The sequence below is a fragment of the Babjeviella inositovora genome (assembly GCF_001661335.1).
Source record: "Babjeviella inositovora NRRL Y-12698 unplaced genomic scaffold BABINscaffold_1, whole genome shotgun sequence".
NCBI lineage: Eukaryota > Fungi > Ascomycota > Pichiomycetes > Serinales > Babjeviella > Babjeviella inositovora.
In genome coordinates, this window is record NW_017566838.1 from 1,701,531 (window position 1) to 1,728,306 (window position 26,776).

Below are 26,776 nucleotides of genomic sequence, written 5' to 3' on the forward strand. Positions count from 1 at the left end.
TACGATTTATAATACGCTGTGATCTAATACAGTCTAGGTACTACCCCGAAATGATGTTGAACATCTCAACGGTTATTCTACATATTCCAAGTATTGACTTACTCCCAAGCTTCCACGCCTAGGGAAAGTTTGATATCACAGATGGGCTACCTACCTTAAACTTACCAGTTTATACCCTTAGAAACAAGAAATAACCACCAAAGGAAAATCTTTGTCTTTCGGTAATGCTTAACTTGGTAAAGGCTTTAAGCGCCTCCTTGAACACATAGGGCTATCCCCATGTACACTTGGGCTAGATGTTTCCATGGCATTTTATCATTTCAAGTCTTTTCCCGCAACATTTACCCTATTCCTCTTTTATTTCGGTGTTGCCTTAGAAGTCCTTTACTCTGAATACATGCTATATAATATATAGAGGTGCTTTCAGACTGCTTCACGCGACGCAGCTTCTGGTAGACGCGTTCTGTAAAATCACGTGACCAAAAATACAGTTGGTCTCGGGTGATACAAAAAGGGACTCGGTTCATGTCTTAGTCCACACTTCCCTGTCAAAATTTACGGTATCATATCTTTAAAAGCGGCCAAACGCATAGCTAGCTCTTTCGAAAACTCTCACCTGCGTGTCAATTCAGGTTTTGTCCCCTTTCACCCTATGGAAAGCGCCCGGAGATCATACCCAAACCTCCATCATTTCAAAGCGATTTCTCCCTGCCTCTGAATACCTTAACTGTGCCAGTCCTAAAAGAACCGGTAACTGTTAGATCGTACTTAGGTTCTGAATTTCAAACAGTCTTCTGAATCGAGTTACACGCTGGAATCGCTGCGAATCGAACTACCGCATCCGCCAGTTCTCGATTTTACAAGTATCGAAACTGTGTATTCAACGGCATATATCAATTAATTCAGTCCCAACCTTTCTACCACGGGCCATTGGAACCATTAGCACTCTCAAGATTCATCCTATTGCCAGACTCTAACCATTACCAGTTCCATCATAGTGTCTTCCTTGTTACAAGTTACTCTATTTGAGCAGGCTGCCTCTCGAACGCTTCTCACGGAATCTTGCCCTTGTATCATCGCTCTCATCTAGCCAATCTCCACGCAACGCCATTTTTAGGAATCCCTCCCAATAGCCTACCAGCTAATCGTTTCGTGGTTGTCTCGTAAAGCATGGCAAAACTCACTCTCCGTCTGGCGGGGCAGCGCAAACATGCCGCCGCGCCTGGCCGCACTCCCATGGGAGTCCAGCAAAGTACCCTTACTGTCTCGCGTGCGGGTGTGTCAGCGCGGTTCGACACGTCTCCCGCGGTACGAGCCAATTCCACGCGCGAACACCACGAAACCGCGCACGGCTCTGCGCGTGAACTAAATCATGACGGGCGAGAGCCAGATACGCGCGATTCATCGCGTGAGCCTACACTCCGCGAACCTGTTCAGCTCAACGTCTGGTTCCACGACCCTCGCACCGACCTGGCGGACGTGCTTATCGACACCGCGCTCCTCCCCGGCGCTAAGGATGGCGATGTCGCGGAGCTTGAACCGCTTAACTCGCTGCGCAAGTTGCTCTTCCGCGTCACCGCCGGCGCAAAGCCAAACATGGTTTCCGTGCAATCCGGGGCGCTCCAGACGCTCATGGAGCTAACGCTCCGCAGTCCGGTTCTTGTGCGGTTGAAACAGCCGGCAGAGGTTGAGGCTGATTTGGTAGAGATACAAATCAAGGACATGTACCTTTCACGCGGCGACATGTGGCACTTCTCGTCAATTCTCCAGGGTCAGTGCGTGTACCGGTCCAAGAAGGTGGCATTGATGGATGGGATTCGCGTGACGGTCAACGGCATCTACCGCCGCAAACAAAAGGTGTTTTCCGCATACGTGGGCCCCGCGACCAAGGTAGTGTTTCGACTGGAGTCTGCGAGGCTTACGTTCTTGATACAGGTATCGCGCGAGATGTGGCACTTCGAGGAGAGCGGCGAGATTCTTTTCCAGAAGTTGATCCACACCGTGTTACCCACCATTTTCAAGCGCTGGCAGGAAATCGGCACCCACCACTTGATCACCATTGTGTTGTTTGCCAACGTGGACATCACCAACACACCCTGGGGGAACATCCAGCCAGGCGAGCTCTTCGCGGAGTGTACAGACTACTTCCGCGTGGTGGTTGATCAGGTCCACCTTACGCACTGGAGCGAAATTATGGGTACGCTCCGGTATGAGTTCTCGCGTTTTATGCGTGACCTACTCCTAGTGGAGGAAAACGGCTGCTGGCGGTCTAAGGGCAAGTTTCTCCCGGCCGTCAAGGGCAACTTGCTCGAAGCAATCAATCTCACGGCCAGCATCGTCACCGACAACCTCCGCGACCCGGATCTCCGCCATACAAACAACCAGTTCATTGTCGTCACGCCCGGTACCGGCATTTTCGACGTGGACTACGACTTGATGGTCCGTACCAGTGAGAAGATGTTGGCCCTTGAGGTGGGCGTGGACATTATCTGCCTCTCGCAACCGCCGCTCCACGCAGTGCCGTTATTCCGTTACTTGCGCGACGGCACGTTATGCCACTGCATACCCACGTGGATCGACGCGTCGTTCTGTAGCAGCACGAGCAGGAACGCACTCTACTGGACACCGCGATGCAAAATCTACGAGTTGCAGATGATGGGCGTGATGGCGAACGACGCGAGCGTGGTGGCAATTACGCTGTTGGCCGCGCGGGGTGAGCGCGCGATGGAGGAATATGATCGGGATGTGTTCTCCTCTGTAGGAGCGGTGAGCACGCGTGATAGGACCAGCGTGCACGCGCGTGAAAGGCTTAACGGAGGGACGTCGCGCACGGCATCTCTTTCCCGTGCCAGCTCCACCCTCACCCTTGCCAGCTCTCTCTCAAACTCGCTTACGCTTGGGTCACCGCGCGCGTCCGTGCCGGTGACGGGCGGTGCCACACTCACCACCAGCCCTGTATTCAGCAGCCCGACCCATATCCGCACCGGTGTGTCCGCAATGACGGCGTTACGCCAGTTGGCGCAGGCGCCAAGTGAGAGCTCTAAGCTGCGCTCGCCGTCACCCACAGCCGAGACAGAGCCTGCACGCGAACGCCAGCCCGTGCGTGAGCCCCAACGCACGCGTGTGCTTCCAGCCAAGGGTTATGCCAGCAAGCCTGCGGTCAAGCACAGCGGCCCCGCAGACGTGACGTCCATCCTCTTTACTCCCATCGACAACCCGTCGCGCTCGGCGACGTCGCTCGGGCTTGAATCGTACGGCCGTTGGCAGCACACGTTCCCGCGCCACGCGCGCAAGCAGGGCCTCAAGTGGCGCTCACTCACGTCGCCGGCTGCGCTCCCGCTCACCACGCCCGTGTTCCCAGCGCCCGTGGACTTCCAACAGAACTACACGTTCCAGCTCTATGACGTGCTGCTAAACTGGGACTCACCCTTCACCACCAGCACCCTCGACCTCTTCCGTGCGATGGTTTACATGCGGCTAACACGCGGGTTCCAGCTCTGCGTGGGGCCAGGTGTGGCACGCGTTGAGAGTGAGCGTGCGGGGGGAAACCCTGCGGCGCTTACGAAGTACCTCCCATCACGTGCGGATTGTCACGGTGCGCGCGTGTACATGAGCTCGGTAAACGAGATCCATCGGATTGCGTGCGACCACGGAGGGAGTATCAATGTTCAGGTGTATAGTCGGGTGAATCTGGCGGTGAGACCGGCAAAGTCGGGGGAGGCCGACCTGGAAAGCCAGGCGAAATCTGGCATAACGATATCGGCGAGCCTTCTGACACCAGACGACCCAAACCTCGCAGCGGTCCTCCCAGCGAAATCATTGGATGAAAATATACTTCCAGCAACTCCCTTAGACGAGACGATACCCCCGGTGATTCCCGTGGACGAAATTCCATGGACAGCACCTCAGGCGGCCCCGTCGGATTCGCTCTCGATTTCGGTACCTCTCATCAAGACCCGCTATTCCGAAACATACACCCCCTCGCCTCTCAACCCCCTCATGGCGATTCCTTGCGTTAAGTGGAACCAGGTCGACCAGGTGCTCGCGGGCTTCGATGACGTGACGGACCGCACGATGTACAATCGTATCAAGTTCGTGGTGATCCCGTGCGAGCTCCCCGTGGGCTTCGCGGCAGGCGATCAGGGTTTAAACCTGGAGGAGCTCCGGTTGGAGGGCTTTCGCAAGCTCATCGGGGCGGTGCACAAGGGGCGTTGCCGTACGCGCGAGGAGCAGGTCGCACGTAAGAAGGAAGAGATTGCTCCAGAAATCACCTTCTACACGGGTAGCTTGTTTTCATTTCTTACAGCGCAGGCCGCGGCGAGTGAGACGTCACACCTGCTCTTCGCGGACGCGAGTTACACGCGCGGCATGCAACTAGCGAGTCTTGCGCGCGCACTCCAGAGCGCGAAGGGGATTGCGTTTCTGGACCGCCGCTGGCACTTTTCCTCGTACAAGCACTGCTTTATGGGCCTGGAGTTTACCACGTGGATGGTGGAGATGTTTGAGGACATTGATACACGCGAAGATGCGGTCGAGTTTGGCAATGCGCTTATGGAGCGGGGATTCTTCCGTCACGTCACCAACCGGCACAACTTTCTTGATGGCCACTACTTCTACCAGCTCGACGCAGCGTACGCAGAGACTGCGCGCACACGCGATGAAAATGCGGATAAAACGGAAGAGACGGTCTCGTCTACGAGTTCGCCCGCGAGTCCCGCGCCCGCGCCTGCCCCAACCGTCATGCTTAGCAGCTCGCTCGACTACAACGTGGATCCGACCGGAAAATCCTTTAAACTCGAGGTCGTGCGCGTGCACTACGACCGCGTGCACAACCCCGAGCACTGTTTCCACCTTCGGCTCGAGTGGCTCAACACCACGTCCAAGTTGATCGATGACACGGTACTCGGGTGGAGCCGGCTCTGCGAGCGTTACGGGCTCCGGCTCGTAGAGATCCCGTGGCGCGAGGTGTGTACGGTGCCGTCGGTGAACCCGTTCCACTCGTACGCGGAGCTTACGCTAGCACTCGACCCGTGGACCGACGCGGCACTCAACGATGCGGATGGCACGCGGCTCCTCGCGGAGCAGCAGTTCTTCTATCATATCTACCTCCTTGAGAGCAGCGGCTTCATGTTGGACAACCGCTCGGGTGTGTTTTTCAATAAGGAGTCGATTGAGGTCAACTACTCGTGGGGCAAGCCGACGTTCAAGTACGCGCAGTACATCCACCGCTCAGGGGTTTATTTTGCCGAGATTCGCACCACGGGGGACCTCTTCCTTGCGCCAAACAACTACCATATCGCGCGCGTCAATAGCGGGAGCGGGGCCAAGGAGAGCTTTATTAACTCGCATCGGTTTTTGTTGGACTTTCGTGCAAAGTGCGGCGATCGCGCGCGGCTTCGTGAGATTTTTCTGGAGGCAAAGAGCAAGTGGATTGTGACAAAGAGGTTGGAGGAGACAATAAGTCAGTAGCCATCGCAAAATGGGAGAACTGAGACAGGTGCAACCCAGAAGGTGATGGCAAAGCCGTGACGGGCCGAAGGAGACTACCCAGATCGTTAAAAACCAGTGGCATGGTGAAATAGCTTGTATACCCTTTGTAGCTCCCACATGCATCCAATCATAACTATCTTGATAACCCCCCTGCCTAGGCCTGTAGTAGCATGTTTATTTTCTCCTGGAATGGGGTTCCAACATTGCTTTCTACTTTGTGAACAGTCTTATGGACGTTCTGTCAAGATTAAGATTCACACATACGCCCGTAAAAGTCAATTCCCTTATCTGTGGCCTACTGCCGACCGTCATTTCTGCTAATTTCCTTGATTTACGCGTTTTAAAAATCTCCAAATACGATTCTGACACCTATTTAGCAATTCTTTCGGCGATTTTAATGGCGTCGGCCAATACCCCTGCGGCGGTAACCTCAGCACCGGCACCGGCACCCTGGACGATCAACGGGTTCTGGTAGCGCTCAGTCTGAATGGAGACTACGTTATCGGAGCCCTTCAAGGCGGCAAACGGATGGTCGAAGCTGTACTCCTCGATACCTACCGAAACGGTGTTGCTAGGGAAGTCGACCTTACCAACGAATCTCAAAACCTTGTTCTGCTTGGCGGCGTTTTCCTTCAAGGTCTCCATATCGCCATCGAATTCGGGCAACTTTTCCATGTACTCCTCGCCGGATTTCACGGACTCCAAGGCCTTCGGGATTAAGGAGTGGACGGGGAAGGAAGTGGGAGACTCAACCTCAAATCCAGCGATTCTGGCCAAAATCGTAACCTTCCTGGCAACATCCAACCCATTCAAGTCATCTCTAGGGTCTGGCTCGGTGTAGCCCAAACTCTTGGCCACGGCAACCACATCGGAGAAGTTGACATCCTTGCCCTCTGGGGTGGAGAACTCGTTAAAAATGTACGACAAAGTCCCGGAGAAAATTCCCTCAATCTTCTGAACCTTATCACCGGTCGCGACAATGTCGCGCAAGGTTCCAATGATTGGTAAACCCGCGCCCACGGTCGCCTCGTGGTAGACCAAGCCGCCGGCTGGCTTCGCGGCGCCAGCGAAGATTTGCTTCCAAGTCTGCAAGCCAGACGAGAAGGCTTTTTTGTTAGGGGTAGCAATGGAGATTCCCTGCTCGATGAAGGACGGATAGAAGCTAGCAATTTCCTCGTTGGAGGTGTTGTCGATAAGAATCGCCGGCGCGGTACCCGCACGTAAGAACTGTGCTAACTCGCTCAATGCGAGAGTAGGCGTGGTTGCAGCCTGAACATCAGCCTCCCAGCTGGCCAATGCGAGCGGTTGGTAGTCTCTAGCGATGAGCGCGGTACGCGAGCGTGCGAGGTATACCACATTGAAGGTGATGACGGATTGGAGGTTCTTCAACTGGTTGATGAAGGCGGCGCCGACGACACCGGTACCTGGAGGTTAGTATCAATTGGAGGAGATTTTTGAAGCAAACTTACCAATAATAGCGACGTTAACAGATCTGGACATTGTATTAAATTTGTGGGAAAATACCAAGAGCAGGTTTGAAAAGAAGGAGCGTTGATATTTGATGGGCCATCGATGAATCACAGCTGCAGGCAGGTATCGGTGCAGGAGTGAAGAGTTCCGGGGGCTATAAATTGGTATTAGCAAGGAAAATTATATAAACTTACGAGTCTTTTACAAACTAGTTGACCGTAGCTCAATTACCACTGAGTAATCTGAATTCTACCGGTTGTGGAAATACGTTCAAATGGGTTTAGGTAATGAGTTTTGTCCAGTGGATCCACAAGCATCACGTGGCATGCCGGAATGCACCATATCTAGAGGCAACGCTAGATATCGATGGGTTTTTATTACTATTTTCATTGGAAGGCGAGACTGATAAAAAGCGGTTTGCCTATGTGTTTCCTGTGAATACTATTTCCATATTTAACTAGTGTTCTATTATCAGGCGTAACCAATAAATAAAATAGAAACAAATATACACATAGATATCTAACATGTCAAAGGTGATGTTTAATACTACAGATGTCGGCTGATATTCCCCGAGCATGTGTCATGTCGGTATCCTATCTCCGTCAAAATGATTTTATCATATTCTCTTTTAGCTAGCAGTATCTAAGATCACCTATCAGGTATACCACATCTAAGTATATTCGTAGAATAAAAGTCTCTATATCTATCGACCATATAACGCTATTTAGATACCTTATGTACATTTATAGGGCTTGGGGCAGGCGGTGAGTGACTGAAAGTCTAATACTCTCCATGTTTCAAAGGGCCCGAATCTGATTAATTTGGTCGAATATACACCACACAGAACCGACCTCTAGAGATTGACCTCGCCTCCCCACTGCCTGAAATGACGCAAAATCTATGTAAATCCATACTTAGAGCGCTACCACCATCCCTGTGCACTTTCTGGTTCAATATCCAGGGCAGTGACCGAACCGTGCCTGGTTTAGAAAAAGCGTTTTTGCAATTAACCATATCATATTTTATACCGAAAAACACATCAGTTTCTACATTCGGTCCCGCGTGAGTTTCTATTGTACAGTAAAAGTCATATATTAAACCAGTATTGGTTATAAAGAAATTTAAGCTTCGTCTTCGTCGACGACAACGGTGTGCAAACCCTTGGCGGTAGCAACGTTGACGGCCTGGACGTAGGAGTACATCTTTTCGGTGGCGTTTTCTTCGTCATTCAACTTTCTAGAGATCTTCAATCTCAATCTGAATGGAACACCCTGGATACCTCTCTTCCACAATTCAACGTTCAACTTTGGGTCGACTCTGACGTCAGAAGTACCCATGTGCAACTTGGCGAACTTCTTGATCTCCTTGACAGCAGTTGGAGCTCTCTTCTTGAAAGAGACACCGTGCAACTAGAAGGGTTAGTGTTTGTACGGAAACGATTGGTTGGATAACGTTGATGAAAGCAGGATGGCTTAAGTTTCATGGTAGAAAGAACTATTCCTTCGGTACTCACGAACGTGAGGTTATCCAATGGAAATTACCGCCTGGTAATTCAGAGGCCTGCTGAAAACTCTCAATAACACGCCAATAGTATTGGCGGCAACTGATAAGTAGTAGCCGGGGCTTCACTGGAATTCCCCTCGCTCGATCCTCCCTTATTATGCCGTTCCAGCGTGGTGTCCTTTCGGAATGTTCCACTTCCCGTCTTTCATCAATAATCCAACCGGCAGCCAATTGGGACTTACTCTCTTGTGCAAGTTGATGGTGTATTCTCTGGTGACAGCGGACTTTTGGGCAGCCATTTTTACTATGATTGTTGAATAACTCAGAAAATACTTCCAACCGAGGGCATTTTTCGAAAAGGCTGATATTTTTACGTAGGTTTGGGCAATGACTGGGTGGAAAAGATTCCACACTATGGCCTCCCCTCTCAGACTGTACACACCGCACGGGCCTTCCCGCAGTATGGGTGAAAATTTTCTCAGTGTCTGTACCAAAAAGTGAATTAGCATGCAGGAAGTATAACTAGATATCCTGTATATAAGCGATTACTTTTTCATTTTCCGTTATTAAGTGATTGTGACTGTTGTTACATCACGTGTGCTATGTTAGGGCTTAAGGTAATGGTGAGCTGTGCTTGTTAGTAAACCCTAACCCAGCGTTGAACCTCCATGCGTTACCCGACAGTGCGTGAAAAATTTCAGGTAGCCCATCCATAATATGTAAGCACGTAGATCGCTACTTATCCATCGCATTCAGGTCTGATCCCTTGACTGATTCCATTTATCGATCCCATTTACCAATTCCATTTATAGTGTACCCCAAGTGATAGAACGTATGTGCTGATCAGTGCCTCAATACTCCTCGGATAGTGGGCTTTCATATTAAGGGATGATAACTTTTTTCCAACTTACCGAACAGTCAGATCATGACCGTTTTGGTCATGGCTAGTCTGGCTGTTATGATTCTTACATTTGTCATAGTTACACTGATTAATGTATGAAAGCCCCGCGTTTGTCTGGTGGAAGGTGTACCGCCTTCACGAGCGATTACTAACCTCAGTATAGCCAGTTCATATATCAATATAATATCCAAGAAATTCTTATCTGTAGATCACCTGTACATGCGAATTCTAACCAGTATGTCTGAATTATCCTGCGTAGTCTGCCAAGACAGGGTGGATGTGACCAGAGTCACAACTTGGTACGCCTTTCCTGGGGGCTTCGTCCCCTAACGTTTAAGAGTCACTATCTCTATGTGCGGCTTGCACAACGGTCCATGCCGGTAACGGCCACTGATCCGAAAATACTCCCAGTTGTCCAACAATATGAAAGCTCCATTTAATTTTCGCCGCAGCCAAAGACCGCCATACACTTAGTTAGTAGTCTGTTATGGACGCTGACGATACCTAGTCCTTTCCACGCAGATAATACACCTGCAGAGATGCATCCACCTCCACACAGTGGGATTTTAGCAGTAGTTCACCAGTACCTTTTTGTCAGGCCTTTATATGAACAGAACCTTGTTAATTTGCTCGCCGCTTCCGAGCCACAGTTACCAGCCCACGGTCCCAATCGGGCTGGCCTGGCTGAAGCATCACCTTACAACGTGAGGTCACGTGTATGCATCTCATCTCAGATGTATCGCCGGGCCAATCAGCACTGTATTGAAGCCGCTTAACTAAGAGCACGTGAGATGCAGTGATCATGCAGGCGCCATCAGCCACATGCATCGGCCACTTCGCCCAACACCCGGCTGGAAATATATATATATCTTCACTTCTACTATAACTTCCGAGTTTTATACAGAAGACACTCAAGCCTCAACATGATCATTTTAGGTAAAGAGATTGATCTTAACCTTTTCAAGGAAGCCGGTAGTGCCTTGAACAAGGCCCCAGCCGTCTCCCAAGCCGAAGCTGGTATGTAAAGCACATTGCAAACGCTAGCTTGTCCTCCCCCCGGAACATCCACGAAACTTAATACTAACGTTCAGTCTCCCACGTTGCTAATGCTGCCGGCGGTGTTAACTTCACCACGCAAACGGCCAAGGCTGTGGAGTCTGCCTTTGCACTTACCGACACGCATAAGCTCGTCGGCGCCAACGACGCGTTCGCGGTGATTGCCGATTACCTCACCACCGAACAACCGGCGCTCGCGACCGTCGCCACCACGGGTGCGGCACTCTTGCAAAACCTCCCATTCCTCAACCAGACGGCCTTTAAAAACCGCAGCGTCGTCATCCACGCGCAATTGACCGCTGACTTCTCGCCGGTCACGTCGCTCAGAGACTTGGGGCTCCCGATCTTGGTCTCTCAGACCGCCCAGGAGGCCCAGGACCTTGCGTTGGTCGCCTATGCCTACGCTGCACACGCTCAGACCACCGTTCTCCACTTCTTCGCTCCGAGCGAGGCCCAGAAATTCAACTTGATTGACTCTGCGGCGGTGCAGAAGTTCATCCAGGCGACTGCCAGCTCTGAAAAGATCATCGACGAAGATGCCCAGTTTGACACTTTGGCCTCGTTACTCCACAACGTGGGCAAGTACAAGCCGTACGAGACTGTCTCTACCGCCAAGAACCCTACCGATGCGATCTTTCTTCTCGGGGAGGCCTCCGAGAGTTTGTCCAAGGCCGTGCATGCCGACGGTTCCTCCATTCTCCTCTCTATCAGACTCTACAGACCAATTTCGGTGGCACAGGTCTTGGCCTCGCTTCCGTTGTCGGTGAAAACTTTGACAGTCGTCGAGCAAAGCTCCCACACCCAGCAGTTCTCGCCGTTGTTGTTGGATCTCTTTGCTGACTCCGCCAAGTTATTCGACAGAGGCCTCACCAAAGTTGTCTCCACAAATTTTGGCGTCGTTTCCGACCACGCCGTCGCGGTTGCTACCGTGCTCGGCAACACCAGGGCCGAGAAGCCGATTCAAAACCTCACCGTCGGGGCGGCGGAGCAGGTGTGCGGTGCGGATGTCGCCGCGGCACAGGCACAGGCGCAGACACTTGAGTCTGCATACATCACGATGTTGCAGCAGGTGAACGACCGTCTCACGATTTTGAACGCACAGAGCTCTGACTCCATCGGCGACGCTGCCAACCCGGAATTCGGGTACGGTGCGTTCTTGAACGGCGAGGAGCAGAAGAAAAGCTTGGTTGGCTTGGTCCAGGAGGCGGTCCGTGCCTCTGTCTTTTCCGCCAGCCTCACCAAGCGGTTGTCTGAGTGGTTGGTTCAGGGCAAGACCGATTCGGCAGCTATTATTTCTGCTTTGGAAGCTGAAGCCGACGAATCCAAGACCGCTATCTTGGCCTTATCTTCCCACTTCACCGAGTCCTCCTCCTGGATCGTTGGTTCTGACTCTTGGTCCTATGATTTGGGCTCTTCCGGGGTGCACCATCTTGTTTCGTCCGGCAAGAACCTCAACATGTTGATTATCGATTCTGAGCCTCAGGCCACCGACCGAAAGGTGAATGGCTTCAGAAAGAAGGATGTTGGTTTGTATGCGATGAACTTTGGCGGCTGCTACGTTGCCTCTGTTGCTGTCTACGCGTCCTACACCCAGGTCTTGCAGGCTTTTATTGAGGCAGAGAAGTTTGAGGGTCCATCCATTGTCATGGCCTATCTTCCTTACCACTCTGAATCTGATGATACCTTGGCTGTTTTACAGGAAACCAAGCGTGCGGTAGATTCCGGGTACTGGCCGTTGTACAGATACTCGCCTAACGAGACTGAGCCGTTCAAGCTTGACTCCTCGTCTCTCAAGAAGGAGTTAAAGGACTTTTTGGACAGGGAAAACAAGTTGACATTGTTGGCACTGAAGAACCCAGTCCTTGCCAGAACCTTGGTTGCTTCCCAGACCAACGATGTCAAGGAGAAGCAGGAGGCCAAGGCGAAGGAAGCCTATGCCCAGTTGCTCGAGGGTCTTTCGGGCCCACCGGTAACCGTTGCCTTTGCCTCTGACGGTGGTAATGCCGAAGGTCTTGCCAAGAGAATCGGCAGACAAGCCTTGGGGAGAGGGTTGAAGGCGACGGTGCTTGCGATGGACGATATTCCAATTGAAGACCTTTCTGCCGAGGAGAACGTGATCTTTGTGACTTCCACCGCTGGTCAGGGTGAGTTCCCACAGAACGGTAAGACGCTCTGGGACGGGCTCAAGGGATCTTTGGACTTGGACCTCACCGGGGTCAATTTCTCCGTCTTTGGGTTAGGTGACTCTCAGTACTGGCCAAGAAAGGAGGACGCCCACTACTACAACAAGCCATGCAAAGACTTGTTTGCGAAGTTGGCCTTCTTTGGTGCCGGAGAGATTGCGCCGTTGGGGCTCGGTGACGATCAGGATGCTGACGGCTACTCTACCGGCTACAATGTCTGGATCGAACAGATCTGGGAGGGCCTTGGGGTTGCTGGATTGGCGGGCGTGGAAGAGCCAAAGCCGCTCACCAACGAGGACATGAAGCTCGGGTCCGACTACCTCCGTGGTACTATTGTGGAGGGTCTCCAAGATCAGTCCACCGGTGCGATTTCCGCCGTCGACCAGCAGCTCACCAAGTTCCATGGGATTTACATGCAAGACGACAGAGATGTCAGAGACCAGCGCAAGGCCGATGGTCTTGAGCCGGCGTATTCCTTCATGGTGCGTGTTCGTCTTGCGGGCGGGGTCTCTACGCCGCAACAATACCTCAAGATGGACGAGCTTTCCAATACTAGGGGTAACGGAACTCTCAAGGTTACCACCAGGGCGACATTCCAGCTCCACGGGGTGGTAAAGCACGACTTGAAGCCAGCTATCAGAGGGATGAATGCCGCGTTGATGGACACCTTGGCTGCCTGCGGTGATGTCAACAGAAACGTGATGTGTTCCGCTTTGCCGGGAAACAGAAAGGTGCACAGCCAGATCAACGAGGCGTCGAAGATCATCTCTGAACACTTGTTGCCGCAGACCACTGCCTACCACGAGATCTGGTTGGAAGGCGCCGATGCCGGCGACAAACCGGGTGATTCGGCTGTCTGGGAGAACAGAGTGGAAGGTCCTACCAAGAAGAAGACGTTGGTTGCTGGTAACGCTTTGGCGGATGTCGAACCGATGTACAAGAACCTTTACCTTCCAAGAAAGTTCAAAATCGTCATCACTGTTCCGCCGTTCAACGATGTGGATGTGTACGCTCATGACATTGGTCTCATCGCGATTGTGAATGAAAGCGACGTTGTTATCGGGTACAATGTATTGGCCGGTGGTGGTATGGGTACCACTCACAACAACAAGAAGACCTATCCACGTGCTGGGTCCATGATGGGTTACTGTTCCGCTGATAAGATTCACATTGCGTGTGAGAAAATCATGTTGGTGCAGAGAGACAACGGTGACCGTACCAATAGAAAGCATGCCAGACTCAAGTACACCATTGATGACATGGGTGTCGAGGCCTTCAAGACTGCGGTTGAGGAATACTGGGGCGAGCGGTTCGAGGCGCCACGCGAGTTTGAAATCAAGTCCAATATTGATTACTTCGGCTGGGCCCAGGATGAGACGGGTCTCCACCACTTCACGTGCTTCATTGAGAACGGGAGAATTGAGGACACCCCAGAGTTGCCGCAAAAGCAGGGGTTGAAGGAGATTGCCGAGTACATGGTGGAGAAGAAGTTTGGTAATTTCAGATTGACAGGTAACCAGCACTTTTTGATATCCGACATTACTGACGAACACCTTGACCATGTCAAGGGCTTGATGAAGAAGTACAAGTTGGACAACACCAACTTTTCCGCCTTAAGAATGGGATCGTCTGCTTGTGTGGCCTTCCCTACCTGTGGGCTTGCGATGGCCGAATCCGAGCGCTACCTTCCAGTCTTGGTTTCCAAGCTTGAGGGGGCTTTGGAGGAATACGGCTTGAGACACGACTCCGTCACGATGAGAATGACCGGATGCCCGAACGGGTGTGCCAGACCGTGGTTAGCGGAGGTTGCCTTGGTCGGTAAGGCGTTTGGTGCGTATAACCTCTTGTTGGGCGGTGGTTACCACGGCCAGAGGTTGAACAAAATCTACAGATATTCGATCAAGGAGGATGAAATCTTGGACACCTTGAAGCCGTTGTTCAAGAGATGGGCTTTGGAGAGACATGAAGGTGAACACTTCGGTGACTTTGTCATTAGGGTTGGCGTCATCAAGCCAACTTTGGAGGGCAAGTATTTCCACGATGATATTCCAGAGGAGGCGTAGGTCATTTATATATATACAGTTTGTTTTAGGTTTATTTATATTGTCACGAAAGTAGAGCTGCGGGCAGATATTAAATTATTGCTTTAACAGGGAACAAATATAGAGATAGGGGTGAACAATTGATTGGTTTTTTCCAGCCCTCGAATATGCACATTAAATATAGGTTGTTATGGGTGTTTACCAAGGAAGAGCTTCCTTATGGACGACACGTACACCCGTAAGAGAAACAGCTCGAGGGAGAACTAAGACCAGACACTTCGCTACCAATAGCATCTTTGCACATACACTAATGCCTCGATCTTTAGACACGCCAGCCTTCTCTTTTCCTGCCGTCTAACCCTTATCTTGCCAATCCCATAGACTAGAGTATATATAAGACTCTTGTATATATATTTATTCTGCCATACCATGTTTCCATTTAGTTGCTTACTACATCCACTCTAAAGACCTGCATACCTTCCTAGCTCTCATTTTGGGCACTCTTAGGGCTATATTTTATTTCCACACGATTATGGGTCATTATGTAACCCAAGCATTAGGGTACCACGGACGGGGAGATCATTCACCGTTACTCTTACCACCTACGAAGAGGACGATGAATATAGCTACAGAGCTGTTGGCACCAACCCATTTCTGAAGAGTGACATGATCGTTTATATTGTAGTCTATCCCATAACCTCTGGGCTTCTCTACTTTTCGAATCATGCTCCGATATATATATATATATATGTTTATATCCTCTTATACCATAATTCGAATTTGGTGAATATCCACCCTTTTCTACAGTCGCGCACGTTTAGTCTTTTATTAAAGGATAGTCAAATCCGCAGTATTCGATGAAATTCACGTCTAACACTCGAGAGATAACTCTCTTGTTCCATCGATTGGCCCTCGCTCCGCTCGCTCCACTTTTTCGGTCGATCACTATTTTTCTTCCGTCGCATCGGCCTTGCTTTCCTCCTGGCGTCTGGTTTCCTCACGCGCCTGTCTGGCATTCTCTTCCTCCAAAGAAAGTCTCAACGCAAGCGCCAACTCTGGGTCCATGTTCGGATCGTTGAAGATATCGTCCCCGCCGAACGACTCTCCGCCAAAGCCATCCTCAGAGATGATCGGCGACGCGGCAATGGCCTCGTACAACAACTTAGGGCCCGGCGGGATCGTGACGAGATGTGAGTTTTCGTGGTTGTCCACGGCCGCGACAAACTTTTCCAACTTGGCCGTGTTGAGCGCTTCCTCTCCAAAGTTGATGAAGTCGACAGCGATATTGTTCTTTTTCATCTTCTTGGCCAACTTCTCTAGCTCCTTCTCGTTCTCGCCCACAGGACTGCCTACAAACACAATCACGCGCTGCTGCTGCACCTTGTTCTGGCGATGTTTCAATGCTAGCGCCGCCACCTGGATGCCTGTGGCTACGTGCGTGGTGCCATGGATCTTGGTTGCGTGGATGCCTGCCAACACCTTACCAAAGTCCGCGGTCAACGTGCAGAGCACCTGGGGCCCCTCGCCGCCCATTGCCAACAAGCCAACCGTGTTTTCGGGGTTCGCGTTGGTCTTAGCCTGGAAGATGTAGTCGAGCGCGTCGAGTTGCGCCTCGTAACGGTTCGTCACGTAGTCGCCGTTTCTCATGTATTCGGAGTTGTCAATGCTGGCGGGTTAGTAATTGAACGGTAGTATACGAAGTATCACTTACACAACCATCGTAGCTTCAAGCACCATTATAGATTGTCTGCTAGGTTAAGAAACCATGAGAGCGGATGGTTGGTATCGCTTTATGCTTATCCCTAAAGGTGGCAATTCAGCGGAGATGTTGGTGCGCGCACGCAATAGAAGACCAATGGAGTGAACAGGCAAGATTATGCCGTAGACCCAGAGAGATTGAGGAATGGAATAAGTTTAGGATTATGGCAAATCCGAAAAAGAGAGAAAGGTTTACCATTTGATAGGGTATAGAAGGATTGGATCTGATTAGAAGGTTGACAATAAGGTGTCTCTTAAAAAACAGGCTAGCTTAGCTCGATATATTTCTCAGTATTTTCAATCCCTACAATACTGGTGTAATGAAAAGCAGACTTCCAATTTCTCACCAAGAGTAGTTCCGGGTTAACCAGATATATTATAAAATTTGGATTAATGATGACTGGCAACTTTTTCACTTTGGGCCACAATAAGCACGTAACAAATGACCTACAATGGTAGGAGTCACGTGATAAAAAAAATAAATCTTTGGTGCGCTTTGAAGCGTCTTATTGGATGACAAAATGCCACAAAAATAAACTTAGCTCCCTATAAATCTATTTCAACTGCTTCAAAATCAAGGATCAATTATTTACCAGCATAAAGCTATTTTAAGTTGCCCGTAGCGATATTTTTTAAGCCACAATGGTTTGGCGCGAGTGGAGACCTTTACTGTGGCCCGAGAGCAAATCTCGCGCGGCGCGTAAATCTCAACGTAAACAATTGATCAAAGGTGACCAAACCACAACACTCATATATCTACGTTTATCACGCCATGCCATTCACTAAGCGCCAGAAGAACGAAATTATCCGCCGCTACAAACGAAGCGGTAAGTACTACCCATACCGCCTCTCGACCCTTATCTCTCCCTACCCATACTAACACAAACAGCGCGCGCACGGCTCCAGAAACTCCGCGACCAATTCGAGCTGGAGGGCAACATTCTCGAGATGAAAGTCGCCACGAGATTAGTCAAGACGGTGCCGCGGCCGCTCTGGGATGTCAAAATGAAGGATGTCATCGAGTTGGAGCGCGATCAGCGCCTTTCCCTCAAATCGCTTCTCTCCGACATCCAGCAGTTGCGCCAGATACCCTCCGACACGTCGAATTCTGTCAGCAACAAGAGTCTCGGGTTGAAGGATATCAGCCGGCTTCCGGAAGAGCCCAACGAGAGCATTGAACGGATGAAGTTGCAGCTTCGAAATAGGATCAAAAACCGGCAGTCTATGGGGAGCACCAGTACAGAGATGCGATGAGATTTTTTTGGGGCTTTTTGAGGTTCTTTGGTGGAGAGCCGCAAGCGGATAGGCTGAAGCTGACAAGCCGCAGGGGATGGGCTCGCGGTTTTGTGCCTGGGGCCCAGGAGTGGTATAAAAGGATCTGATAAGGGTTTAAAGCTCTGAGATTTCATGCCCTTCTACAATTTGCTAGCCTTTGCAATGAAGCTGGCAATGAGAACTAACTCGTTCATGAGGGTTCCCGACCGAGTCCACACCCAGGAGTGAGTAAATATTGGTCTTGACACATAGGATTGCCACTGTGAGCGCGACTAACATTATAGGGTCCATCACAGAACGCCACTTAGTGATGTTGCTGATGCAAACTCTCGGACTATCTCCCGGGTACCGCTCACTCGTAGCCATTTTCTCGACGCATACTCCAAGGGCAAGTGGAACCTATCCAGCGTGCCGTGCCCGCCGTGCTTGGAGCAGTCTGTCGGATTGATGCGCGCACCGGAGAGCTATAATGAGGTTTCGCGGCGGAAGTCCGTGGAACAGTATTCGTACTTGCCCCAATGGCAGGACAGCGATAAGTTCAGACACATCGTTCAGGAGGCAGCCCGCACATTTGAGATGCGGGGATGCACCATCTCGCTCATTGACCAGGCCAAACAGCTTGTGAAATACAGCCACGGCTGGGATACCAAGGAATGCCCCAGAAAGCTCTCCATCGACGGGCACGCCATCTTGTCACTGGGCTACTTTGTGCTTCTTGACGCGTCCAAGGACTGGCGCACGGAAAATAATCCGTTTGTTAAAGGGGTACCTGGGATCCGATTCTACGCCGCAGTGCCATTGGTGCTGAAGAATAACAACGTAATTGGCGCGTTTGCGGTGTTTGACCATCTCGCGCGCGTCAGCTTTACGGAAGAGAAAATCCGTGCATTGCAATTGATGGCAAGGGATGTGATGGAGATCTTGAATACTCCCATCACCAAGGAGCAGTTGACGCGCGCGCATGATGCACGCATGGGCCAGAGTGTAGCTCATCGCATTGGTCGCGCTACCGCGCGCGGTGACTTCTTCACGACACCCATCTTTGAGAAGGACGGCTCCGGTGGACCCTACAACCAGAATCACAACTTTCGACTCGGCAAGTGTGCAGACGCGGTATCATACGCTGACCAGGATGTCTGGCGCGCGGTCTACAACGCGCATGACGTCAAGGCTGCGTCCGCTACTCTCTGCAAGCTCCTTATTGCGAAGAAGAGTTTGGATCTTGTCTACATCATGGAGATTCGTATTGTGGAACCGTTCCAGATCTTGGGAGAATACTTTCCGCCGGAAAACAAGATCGACGCGGAAAACTACCGCTATGCCACGAAGCTCGTGCGGACCGGTACCGAAGACGTCACCACGCGCATTCTCGGCATCGTGGGGCCCCACTCGACGTTGGCTAAAACGGAGATGGCGCTCCACTGCAAGGCGTTTTCGTCCGAGTTCGGTTGCCTCTACCGCAGCAAGGCGCGCGATGTACGGTACCATTCCGGTATTGAAATGCCCTTCTACCGCCACGCCGCAAAACTTGTGCGCGAGAAGCGCATCTTGAAAGGTCAGCCGCAGCCGACCGAAAAGATGGTGCTGGTGTACCACAAGTCCGGGGGCTATTTGATTGGGGCTTTCAGCGAGCACGATGCACATTTCTCGGAAGAGACGATCAATATGATGTTTACCAGCGCAAGCATGTTACGGACAATTTACTTTTCCAGTCTTGATTAGGCGAGGGAGGGTTGGGGTTGAAATATCGTCTTGGCCTGTTACATAGATAGAGTTGGATTAGGGGACTGAGTCGTATTTTAACTTTGAGTGTAGGGTATGAGACCTGATGGGCCTGAATGTCAAGTACGTAGAAGAAATATCATCCTACCTCCGAATTTGTGGTTTGGCAGCATGCCCAATTGTAGGTCTCAACCGAAGCGTTGAGCTCGAAATTCAATCCATAAATCCGACCAAGTAAATACTCCCCTCACTAGGGTGTTTCAAAGAGCCGAGTAAACATGTTATTTTTGCCGGTGTTATTTCTTGTCATCTTCAGGCTAAACCCTTCCAGCGCTACCCAAAAACGTACTTTCAGGGTCTGTCTTCGAATTCTATGTTTTGCTGTTAGCTACTTATTTTAACCATGTAGCAATAAATTTACGGTAATTGGCCCTTTTTTTTATTTTTTTTAACTCAGTTCCCTCTCTTCTACTGACTCCCCGACATTTTTATATCTGATATTAGTAGCCACCCGCACAAAAGTTTATTTTGCCCCAGAATGGCCTAAATCCTGGTCGAGATCTTGTCACATGTTTTAATCGGCACCTTTACCCCGTGCGTCTGGAAAAGGAAAATGTGAGAATCGATGTCTTGCGGGTAAAGCAAACTTTTCCCAAACACACGTCAAAACACTCGAAAGCCCAGGATAATCCCCAAACGTCATTCAGAAGTTAAACAGCGCTGTGAACTGTTTAGATTTACAACTCCCTGCAGGCCTATTCTCCACATATCACGCATCGACTCATTTACGGCCCCCTACGGAGCTATTCAATCTTTAGAGAGTCATTCGTGGTGTTTGAAGAGTCATACTTTCCAACATCACTACAGTCATATCTTATAGCGTCTTATTAGAGTAGCCGTACCGTTTATTTGTTTTTGACGTCAAAGTGCGATCAAAACCCCATCTCAGATTTGACCCTAACCGAGTCCTCGGCATCAATCTCACATGAAGATACTCATCAACATCCCGGCTTTAGCCATTACACGCTCCACCATCTACGTGACAATTCTCATTATAGCCAACACAGCCATTCTTTTGCCGTGGTCTGTCGTCTGCTTTCTCCGGTTCTATGAACTTCTCATTCCCATCCCGGAAATCAGAGTTCCGTTGAATTTCAACTACCAGGTACTGTCACACAAACCGTTCGTGGTGGTAGACTTCCGGGAGCTATTTGGCAACACAGACACAGGCATAAACCCCGAAGTGGAGTACGATTTGACCCTAAACATAGACGGGTACTGCAGCAATCCAAATGGCCGCCCGCAGATGATTTCGCGGAAGGTGTCCATTATGAACGAATGGGAGGTACGGAAGCTCGTGGCTCTGCGTGAGGAAGCGAACGACGACGGCAATTGGCCCATCAGTGGAAACCTAGCCCTCTCCAAGGCTATCCAATACCAACAGTCGCAGCTGTTGGTGATCACAAAGAGCAACTTCTTCCAAGAGTTTTCCAATATCCGCTCGTTCATGCTCCATTGCGATGCCCAGGTGCTCTATGCGATGAACCACCAATGGGTGCCCCTGGCCTTCGCCCCCTTCCTTCCTGGCTACTTCCAGAGCCGAGATCGCACGGCCAACCATTTGCAATTGCTCTTGTTGAAGAGCTTTGTATTCAAGAACTTTTTGCTCCAGCGGTCCCGGGGCGATCACCACCAGTTGGTGGTCGAGTTTGCCTCTAACGACGAGGGAATCAACATTGAAACCGCCGAGTTACTCTTCCAGGTCAACTGGACGGGCATCCGGTATTTTTTGTATCATTACCGGCTCACCAGTGCGGCCGTGTTCATCCCTATATTCTGGAGCTTTTCCAGCCTCGGCTGTCTGTTAGTAGTTCTCTTCATTTGGTTCAGGTTTGCTCCAAGTGAGACAAGTCAACAAAACCACACCGAAAAACCGGAATTGACACCTCAGCCAGAGGGAGATCTAGAGCTGGAGCTGCGCTAATGACTTGATATTTTTCCGCGAAGCAATAGATAACTCGGAGACGTGAAAGGAATAGTAATGGAAGCTAATGCTATTAGACCGGAAGGAGGTAACTCGTAAGTGGTAGGCCATATTGGCGATGTGATTCGATAAATTTGTCAACCAACAAATAACGGTGCATAAAAGCTTTGTTGGAATGTGGGAGGGGGACGGTGAGAATTATATGATTGTGTAGAGAATAGGCCGGATAGAAGTTTGGTTATCTGTAACACGGTACCTGATTTAATGGCTACGAATCAATGTCGATCTTCAAATTTTTTTTGCTGCAGTAGAGCAATTCCATAGTTAAGATACATGCCCTAGTGCGTGATGTACCTTATTATGCATTCGTAAATTCCAGGAGTCCTCCATTCCAGAAATAATCTCAGGTCAACCCAGCGTCGTTACCATTCTTCTACGTGGATCCGTGTACGACCAAGAACTGACAATCTTACATTGAATTCTGTAACACCATCCAAACGTCAAATGCCCCCGGTAATGCCTCGACGTTTTGCGTTCATAAATCATTCCGTTTGACGTTGAAAGTGATTATCCTTTTGACCAGATGCTGAATGCTTGCCCTTCAATGATGTGATAGCGTAATTATCTAACTTTATTTAGCCCAAGAAGCATGTGAAGTAGGAACGCCGATCCGTAGGAATTGTAAGGAGACTCCTGTACTGAAGCCGGTTCATGTATGTAATTTAGTGGTGGTGCAAAAACTAGCGTCTGTTGTGATAGTGCATGGACAAAGACCCGAAATTGGACCAGCTATTTATAGCTCATTACTTTGTAACAGTAGCCCTGGTTCTGCACTGCATTCTAAATGCAGCCCAACGTACGCTAGGACGCTGCCAATCGTTAACCCGCCGCTCTGTCATGGTAATGTACGCACGCCGGCCAAAACCGCTTATCTGAGAGACATTGAGGAGAATAAGAGTTGGGCGATACACAACCCATGCTTATCAGCGCAATAGCAATATCAGCTTGAAACTAGGTTTAGCCGTTTGGGGGAAGTTGTGGCGCGAGAAGAAGGGGGTTGCGTTATGTCCAGGTTTAGCGCGGCGGGAGCAATCAAGAAGGCTTGTCCAGTGCGAGCTTACCCCGAATAGAGAGATTACCATCGGGCGCCAACCCCAGGACTAGCCACGTTCCGTAAGAACCCAGACCGCATTATTAAATGTGTGGTGAAACTTGCTCCCCGAAGTTCACGCCCGCATGAGTGCATTGCGCCTTGTGAGATTTTAGCTACTCGAGCCCAGCTTGCGATGCACCGCCTAGGCACAGACGGAAGGTTGCTTAACCTTCCGTTTGAGATTTGGATACATCAAATAAATTCACATTTCAATTTCTGGGTGTCGTAGACTTCATTGGGTGCCTCCCGAAAATACTTGCTTTACAAAAGTGTGAAAACAACGAGCCCAGGACTAACAGACCAATGTCGTCTGTTTGACGCGCGCGCACGTTGACGCAGAGGTTCTTGTCGGGCCAGAATAGGGAGACGTAATGAGATCTCGGAAGAAAAAAAGAAAACTCGCCTGCATATCCGGCTAACACTGCTGTTACATGGTGCATCCTGAATTAGGTTGGGAATGTAAAATAACACAAATCCTTAACCGATACTATCTATTCATAGACCTCTTCTTCGAAGTTTCACATCACACTCGTTCACCTTCCCACCCCTTTGTCTTTTCACTCGTTTATTTATCAGTCCATCCCACTCCGCCCCTACCGGAACGGTTTTCTTGCACAATTTGCTTCCATTGCTTATCTGTGGTCCGCCCCACTGTTACTCCTGATTTTCGAAATAGTACCCTATTTTTTTCGCTATTACTCTCCTTTGCTACCCCTCCATCCACGGCCTCAATCCTATCCATTTCAGTCTTACCGCTGCTCGCATTCACTACTGTTGATCCTTATCCTCCCCCACGATGCCAAAATCCAGTGGGAACTCCTTCTTTCACAAAACTGATGACGCAAAGCGCACACTAGATCCCTCCCGTGATGAGGCAGAAGCCCTATCTGAAAAACGCAGTCGTATCTCCCAGAAGTCGCCTTCCGCGCTATATACCCTTTCCTACAGCCATCCGCCTTCGGACCAGCTGCCGTCCAGCGAACAGTACAGAAGCCACCTCAAAGACTTCAAACGCTTGGACAGCTACTTTGCAAAGTTCTCTTCAAAGTCCGATGGGGTTATCAAGACAAATGTCTTGCGCTTGACCATCATGACATTCTTGCGAACCGACAACATCGATGGCGAAAACTACTATGTCACCCTCAACCCCGCTGAGAGCGCCAGGCTCCGGACGTTCGCCCAGGGCGTTTTGTGCAAATGGTGGGAATATCTCTTGTCCAGCCTCTCCTCCCAGACCGACCCCAATCTGACGCCGCTTCAGACAAGTTCCCCTGGTTTGACCAGACGAGGATCCACCAAGCTCTCAAGCCTTGACAAGTCAGCGTATTTAGAGTGCCTCTCGCGTATCTTGGCTCGTCCCGAGTGGGGAATGCTTGCAGTGTCTGAGACTGCGACCTACCGCAAGCTCCTAACGTCCACCATGGAGTTTTCGCTCGCCAAGCTTAATAACGCCAAGACCGTGCCCTTGGCACACGCGGCGTTTATCGGGAAGGTCCTAGCACACTCGTTCTTTGCCCTACCACACGTGGCCAATGCGTTGCTCTTTCTCTTGAACACGAAACAGGGCAGTCTCAATGATTTGGTCGGCTGCTACTTTTCAGAAAGGAAGCTTGTGGTCCCCGGTGGATCCCACGAGGATGAGTTTATTGCTGCGGGCCGCAAATTGCACCTGCTCCAGGTGTTCCCCCGCGAGGTCCAGCACTTGATCGGTGATTTAGGTCGCTTTAACCCGCGTAGAGCGGGCCACCAGGGTCTTACTGCGTCCAAATCTCGGTTTTACAAGAAGCGAAACCTAGCTATGAACCCGGTGGTTCCCCCTGTGCACCCGGCGCCAGGAATCAATGACCCCAGCGGACCATGGGTCAGCAAATGGTGCCTGCACGGAAGTGACGTGTTCAACTCGTTCCTCCGCCACTACCTAGACATTCTTTCTAGCCGTGTATCGGGGATTGACATCGATGACAGACTGATGCTCGCGGCCCCGGGGCTCTTGGTGATTATGTGTCATATCAGGGAGATTGCAGAAAAGGGCGTGACGGCCGTTGGCGCCGTCCCTCTGAAACTGAACCCCAGAAAGAGTTCCAGTCTCCCCAGGGACCCCATGAAGAACATGCCCACCAGCCAGGTGGCCAAAAACGCCCATTATAACTCCATGGTTAAGCTTATCCACACGTTGCGCAACTTTGTCGCAACCAGTGAGTCGAAGCTCCGCCCGCATTTTGTGCGCTACTTTGACCAGTTGCTCATGTCGCTTGCCACACTGATTAGCACCTATCGGCCACAGGAGTCCGGAGTAATGCTCGATTTATTTAGCGAGTTTGCCCAGAATATGGCGAGCGACAAGAACGACTACGCAACAATGAATATCGCCATGTCCATTGATTGGATCTTCTGGATCGAGTGTGTGTCGCGGCTCGTTGATACCGAAAATGCGTTTCAGCAGCTCAAGGGGATCAGTTTCCTCTATGCGCTCTGGGATATGTTGCCCAACTACTTGATCGAGGATGTCACCGCCTATCCAAGTCAGAAACGCTACCGTGCCACCACCCCGACCTGGTACTCCAATCTGAAAGAGAGCATCAAGTGGAACGCTGGCAACTGGATCCTCTCCATCCCCATCTGGTTCAAGTTGTTCAACCACTGGCAGCCGTTGGTACGTTCCTACTACATGCGCTTGATTGTCTGGAAAATCATTGGGCTCAACGAGGAGTTTGAGGATATTGATAACATCAAGCACATGGTGGAAATGCGTCTCAATATGTCTTATGATCGCGTAACCGAGCTTATCTCCGATTCCAAAGAGTGTTTTGGAGAACGCAACCTAATTTCCATTACACCCGCAACGCCCATTATCAACCGGAAGTTTGTTATTACGCCCATGGTGGTGGATGGGGGGTTCAGCACCGGCTTACTCGTGGGCATGGACGATTCGTACGGCGAAATGGCGGAATTTTTACCCCGCAAACCTGTGAATTCCATGTCACGGACTCATGCTTACGAAATCCTCGATGAGGCGGTATACAGCTCTGTATCCAACGGAAGCAACCTCTCCTTCTCTGAGGCGGTGCCTGAACCCAAGATCGAGACTCCGCCCGCTAAGAAGCCTTCCATGTTGTTTGGCTCTGCGCTTAGGTTATTCAAAAAAGCGTCGCCATTGGCCAGCAAAGTGCAGGCCTTAGAGGAAGAAGAGGACCCGCGGACCGATCTTCGTGACCAACTTGCTGACCTGGCCCGAGGCGACACTGCAGCCATGCGATCGCTACCATCATCCAGCTCAAACTTGAGTGCGTTATCCAGCTTAGTGAGGGATATCAAGTCGGTTGGGTCCCTCAGTTCCCTCTCCAACACCTCCCGTTCGTCGACCCCGAGCGTCTTTTCGCACTCTGCGCCTTCTAGCTATGAGGAATCGATCTCGTCGTCGTCTTCGAGCTTTGAAATCAATGAGGCGATCATAACCAAGGCGTCGTCTCCAAGCTCCATGTCCATGGGCAGGATTCCGCCGCCCCCCGAGTTTGCGCACGCGGTGTCGGAAGTTACCGGCCCGGGCTATCGGTTCCAGATTGTGGTTGATAACTCTGCTGTGAACAAGAAGTTTGGGATGGTCAGGTTTGGTGGTGGGGCTAACAGAGAGTACAGAGGCGAGTACAGAGGCGACGGTGGCTCGGCTTCCCCGACGATTGAGGGTGACAGCTACTTTTCTTCTTCCTATTCCGCAGATGTATCCGATCTACCACCCGTTCCTCGACTCCCCAAGATTAATTCTTTCTTCGAGACGGACTATATGGTGACCTCGTCAACCAATTTGATCTTGGGTGACGAAGGCTTGGGGAACGATGACGAGTCGAGTGATGACGAGTTGATGATTTCCATCACCCGGAAGCTTTCCAAGCGGATGTCGTTATTCACCAATCAAGCAGCCACCGAGAGTAAAAATTCGGTATATCATCTCTACAACCACCTGAGGAGGGAAGAAGAACGCAAAAGGCAGACTCTCCAGAAGATCCAGAAGTATGGGAACATGGGCAGAGCCGTGGCCGAATGGACAGCCCATATAGTGGAATTTGAACTGTTTATTGCGAAGAAGACGAGCAATGGGTGTATGCTCGAGTCTCCCTCGACGTATATTCCTGCTCTCCTAGCCGAGCCTCCTAGTAACAAGCTCAATGCGAACTAGGGATGGCTTTCACCCCCTTGGCTCACGGTCGAGCCAACCACCATTATTGGTTCCGTGCATTTTAG

The 26,776-nt window shown here is 50.6% G+C and overlaps 9 protein-coding genes across 9 annotated transcripts; 6 read left to right on the forward strand and 3 right to left on the reverse strand.

Annotated features, from left to right (window-relative positions):
* Window positions 1–1,170: 1,170 nt before the first annotated feature.
* IML1 (Iml1p) lies at window positions 1,171–5,469 on the forward strand (the record flags this gene model as incomplete). Its single annotated transcript, XM_019132291.1, has 1 exon — window positions 1,171–5,469. One exon carries the CDS (start codon window positions 1,171–1,173, stop codon window positions 5,467–5,469), a length of 4,299 nt encoding a protein of 1,432 aa, XP_018988236.1.
* Window positions 5,470–5,664: 195 nt separating this feature from the next.
* Window positions 5,665–7,118, reverse strand: HOM6 (homoserine dehydrogenase). The gene is made up of 2 exons (XM_019132684.1): window positions 6,960–7,118; window positions 5,665–6,914 (listed from the first exon to the last, which is right to left on the reverse strand). Exons 1-2 carry the CDS (start codon window positions 6,988–6,990, stop codon window positions 5,860–5,862), a joined length of 1,086 nt encoding a protein of 361 aa, XP_018988237.1. The 5' UTR covers window positions 6,991–7,118; the 3' UTR covers window positions 5,665–5,859.
* A 963-nt stretch (window positions 7,119–8,081) lies between these two features.
* On the reverse strand, window positions 8,082–8,762 carry BABINDRAFT_170030 (60S ribosomal protein eL31; the record flags this gene model as incomplete). Its single annotated transcript, XM_019130712.1, has 2 exons — window positions 8,082–8,369; window positions 8,706–8,762. The coding sequence occupies 2 exons, from the start codon at window positions 8,760–8,762 to the stop codon at window positions 8,082–8,084; spliced, it is 345 nt and encodes a 114-aa protein (XP_018988238.1).
* Window positions 8,763–10,269: 1,507 nt separating this feature from the next.
* On the forward strand, window positions 10,270–14,666 carry ECM17 (sulfite reductase (NADPH) subunit beta; the record flags this gene model as incomplete). Its single annotated transcript, XM_019132270.1, has 2 exons — window positions 10,270–10,381; window positions 10,456–14,666. The coding sequence occupies exons 1-2, from the start codon at window positions 10,288–10,290 to the stop codon at window positions 14,664–14,666; spliced, it is 4,305 nt and encodes a 1,434-aa protein (XP_018988239.1). The 5' UTR covers window positions 10,270–10,287.
* A 963-nt stretch (window positions 14,667–15,629) lies between these two features.
* Window positions 15,630–16,382, reverse strand: RPN10 (proteasome regulatory particle base subunit; the record flags this gene model as incomplete). Its single annotated transcript, XM_019131358.1, has 2 exons — window positions 15,630–16,311; window positions 16,357–16,382. Coding segments are annotated over 2 exons (708 nt in total), but the record flags the coding sequence as incomplete, so codon positions are not given.
* Window positions 16,383–17,006: 624 nt separating this feature from the next.
* On the forward strand, window positions 17,007–18,040 carry BABINDRAFT_159401 (uncharacterized protein). Its single transcript, XM_019127638.1, has 3 exons — window positions 17,007–17,230; window positions 17,293–17,902; window positions 17,963–18,040. The coding sequence occupies exons 1-2, from the start codon at window positions 17,176–17,178 to the stop codon at window positions 17,655–17,657; spliced, it is 420 nt and encodes a 139-aa protein (XP_018988241.1). The 5' UTR covers window positions 17,007–17,175; the 3' UTR covers window positions 17,658–17,902; window positions 17,963–18,040.
* On the forward strand, window positions 17,820–19,712 carry BABINDRAFT_159403 (uncharacterized protein). The gene has a single exon (XM_019127639.1). It carries the CDS (start codon window positions 18,126–18,128, stop codon window positions 19,398–19,400), a length of 1,275 nt encoding a protein of 424 aa, XP_018988242.1. The 5' UTR covers window positions 17,820–18,125; the 3' UTR covers window positions 19,401–19,712.
* Window positions 19,713–20,053: 341 nt separating this feature from the next.
* On the forward strand, window positions 20,054–21,653 carry BABINDRAFT_159405 (uncharacterized protein). Its single transcript, XM_019127640.1, has one exon. The coding sequence runs from the start codon at window positions 20,386–20,388 to the stop codon at window positions 21,382–21,384; it is 999 nt and encodes a 332-aa protein (XP_018988243.1). The 5' UTR covers window positions 20,054–20,385; the 3' UTR covers window positions 21,385–21,653.
* A 1,680-nt stretch (window positions 21,654–23,333) lies between these two features.
* BABINDRAFT_164642 (uncharacterized protein) lies at window positions 23,334–26,711 on the forward strand (the record flags this gene model as incomplete). The annotated part of the gene is made up of 1 exon (XM_019130272.1): window positions 23,334–26,711. The coding sequence occupies one exon, from the start codon at window positions 23,334–23,336 to the stop codon at window positions 26,709–26,711; it is 3,378 nt and encodes a 1,125-aa protein (XP_018988244.1).
* Window positions 26,712–26,776: the final 65 nt, after the last annotated feature.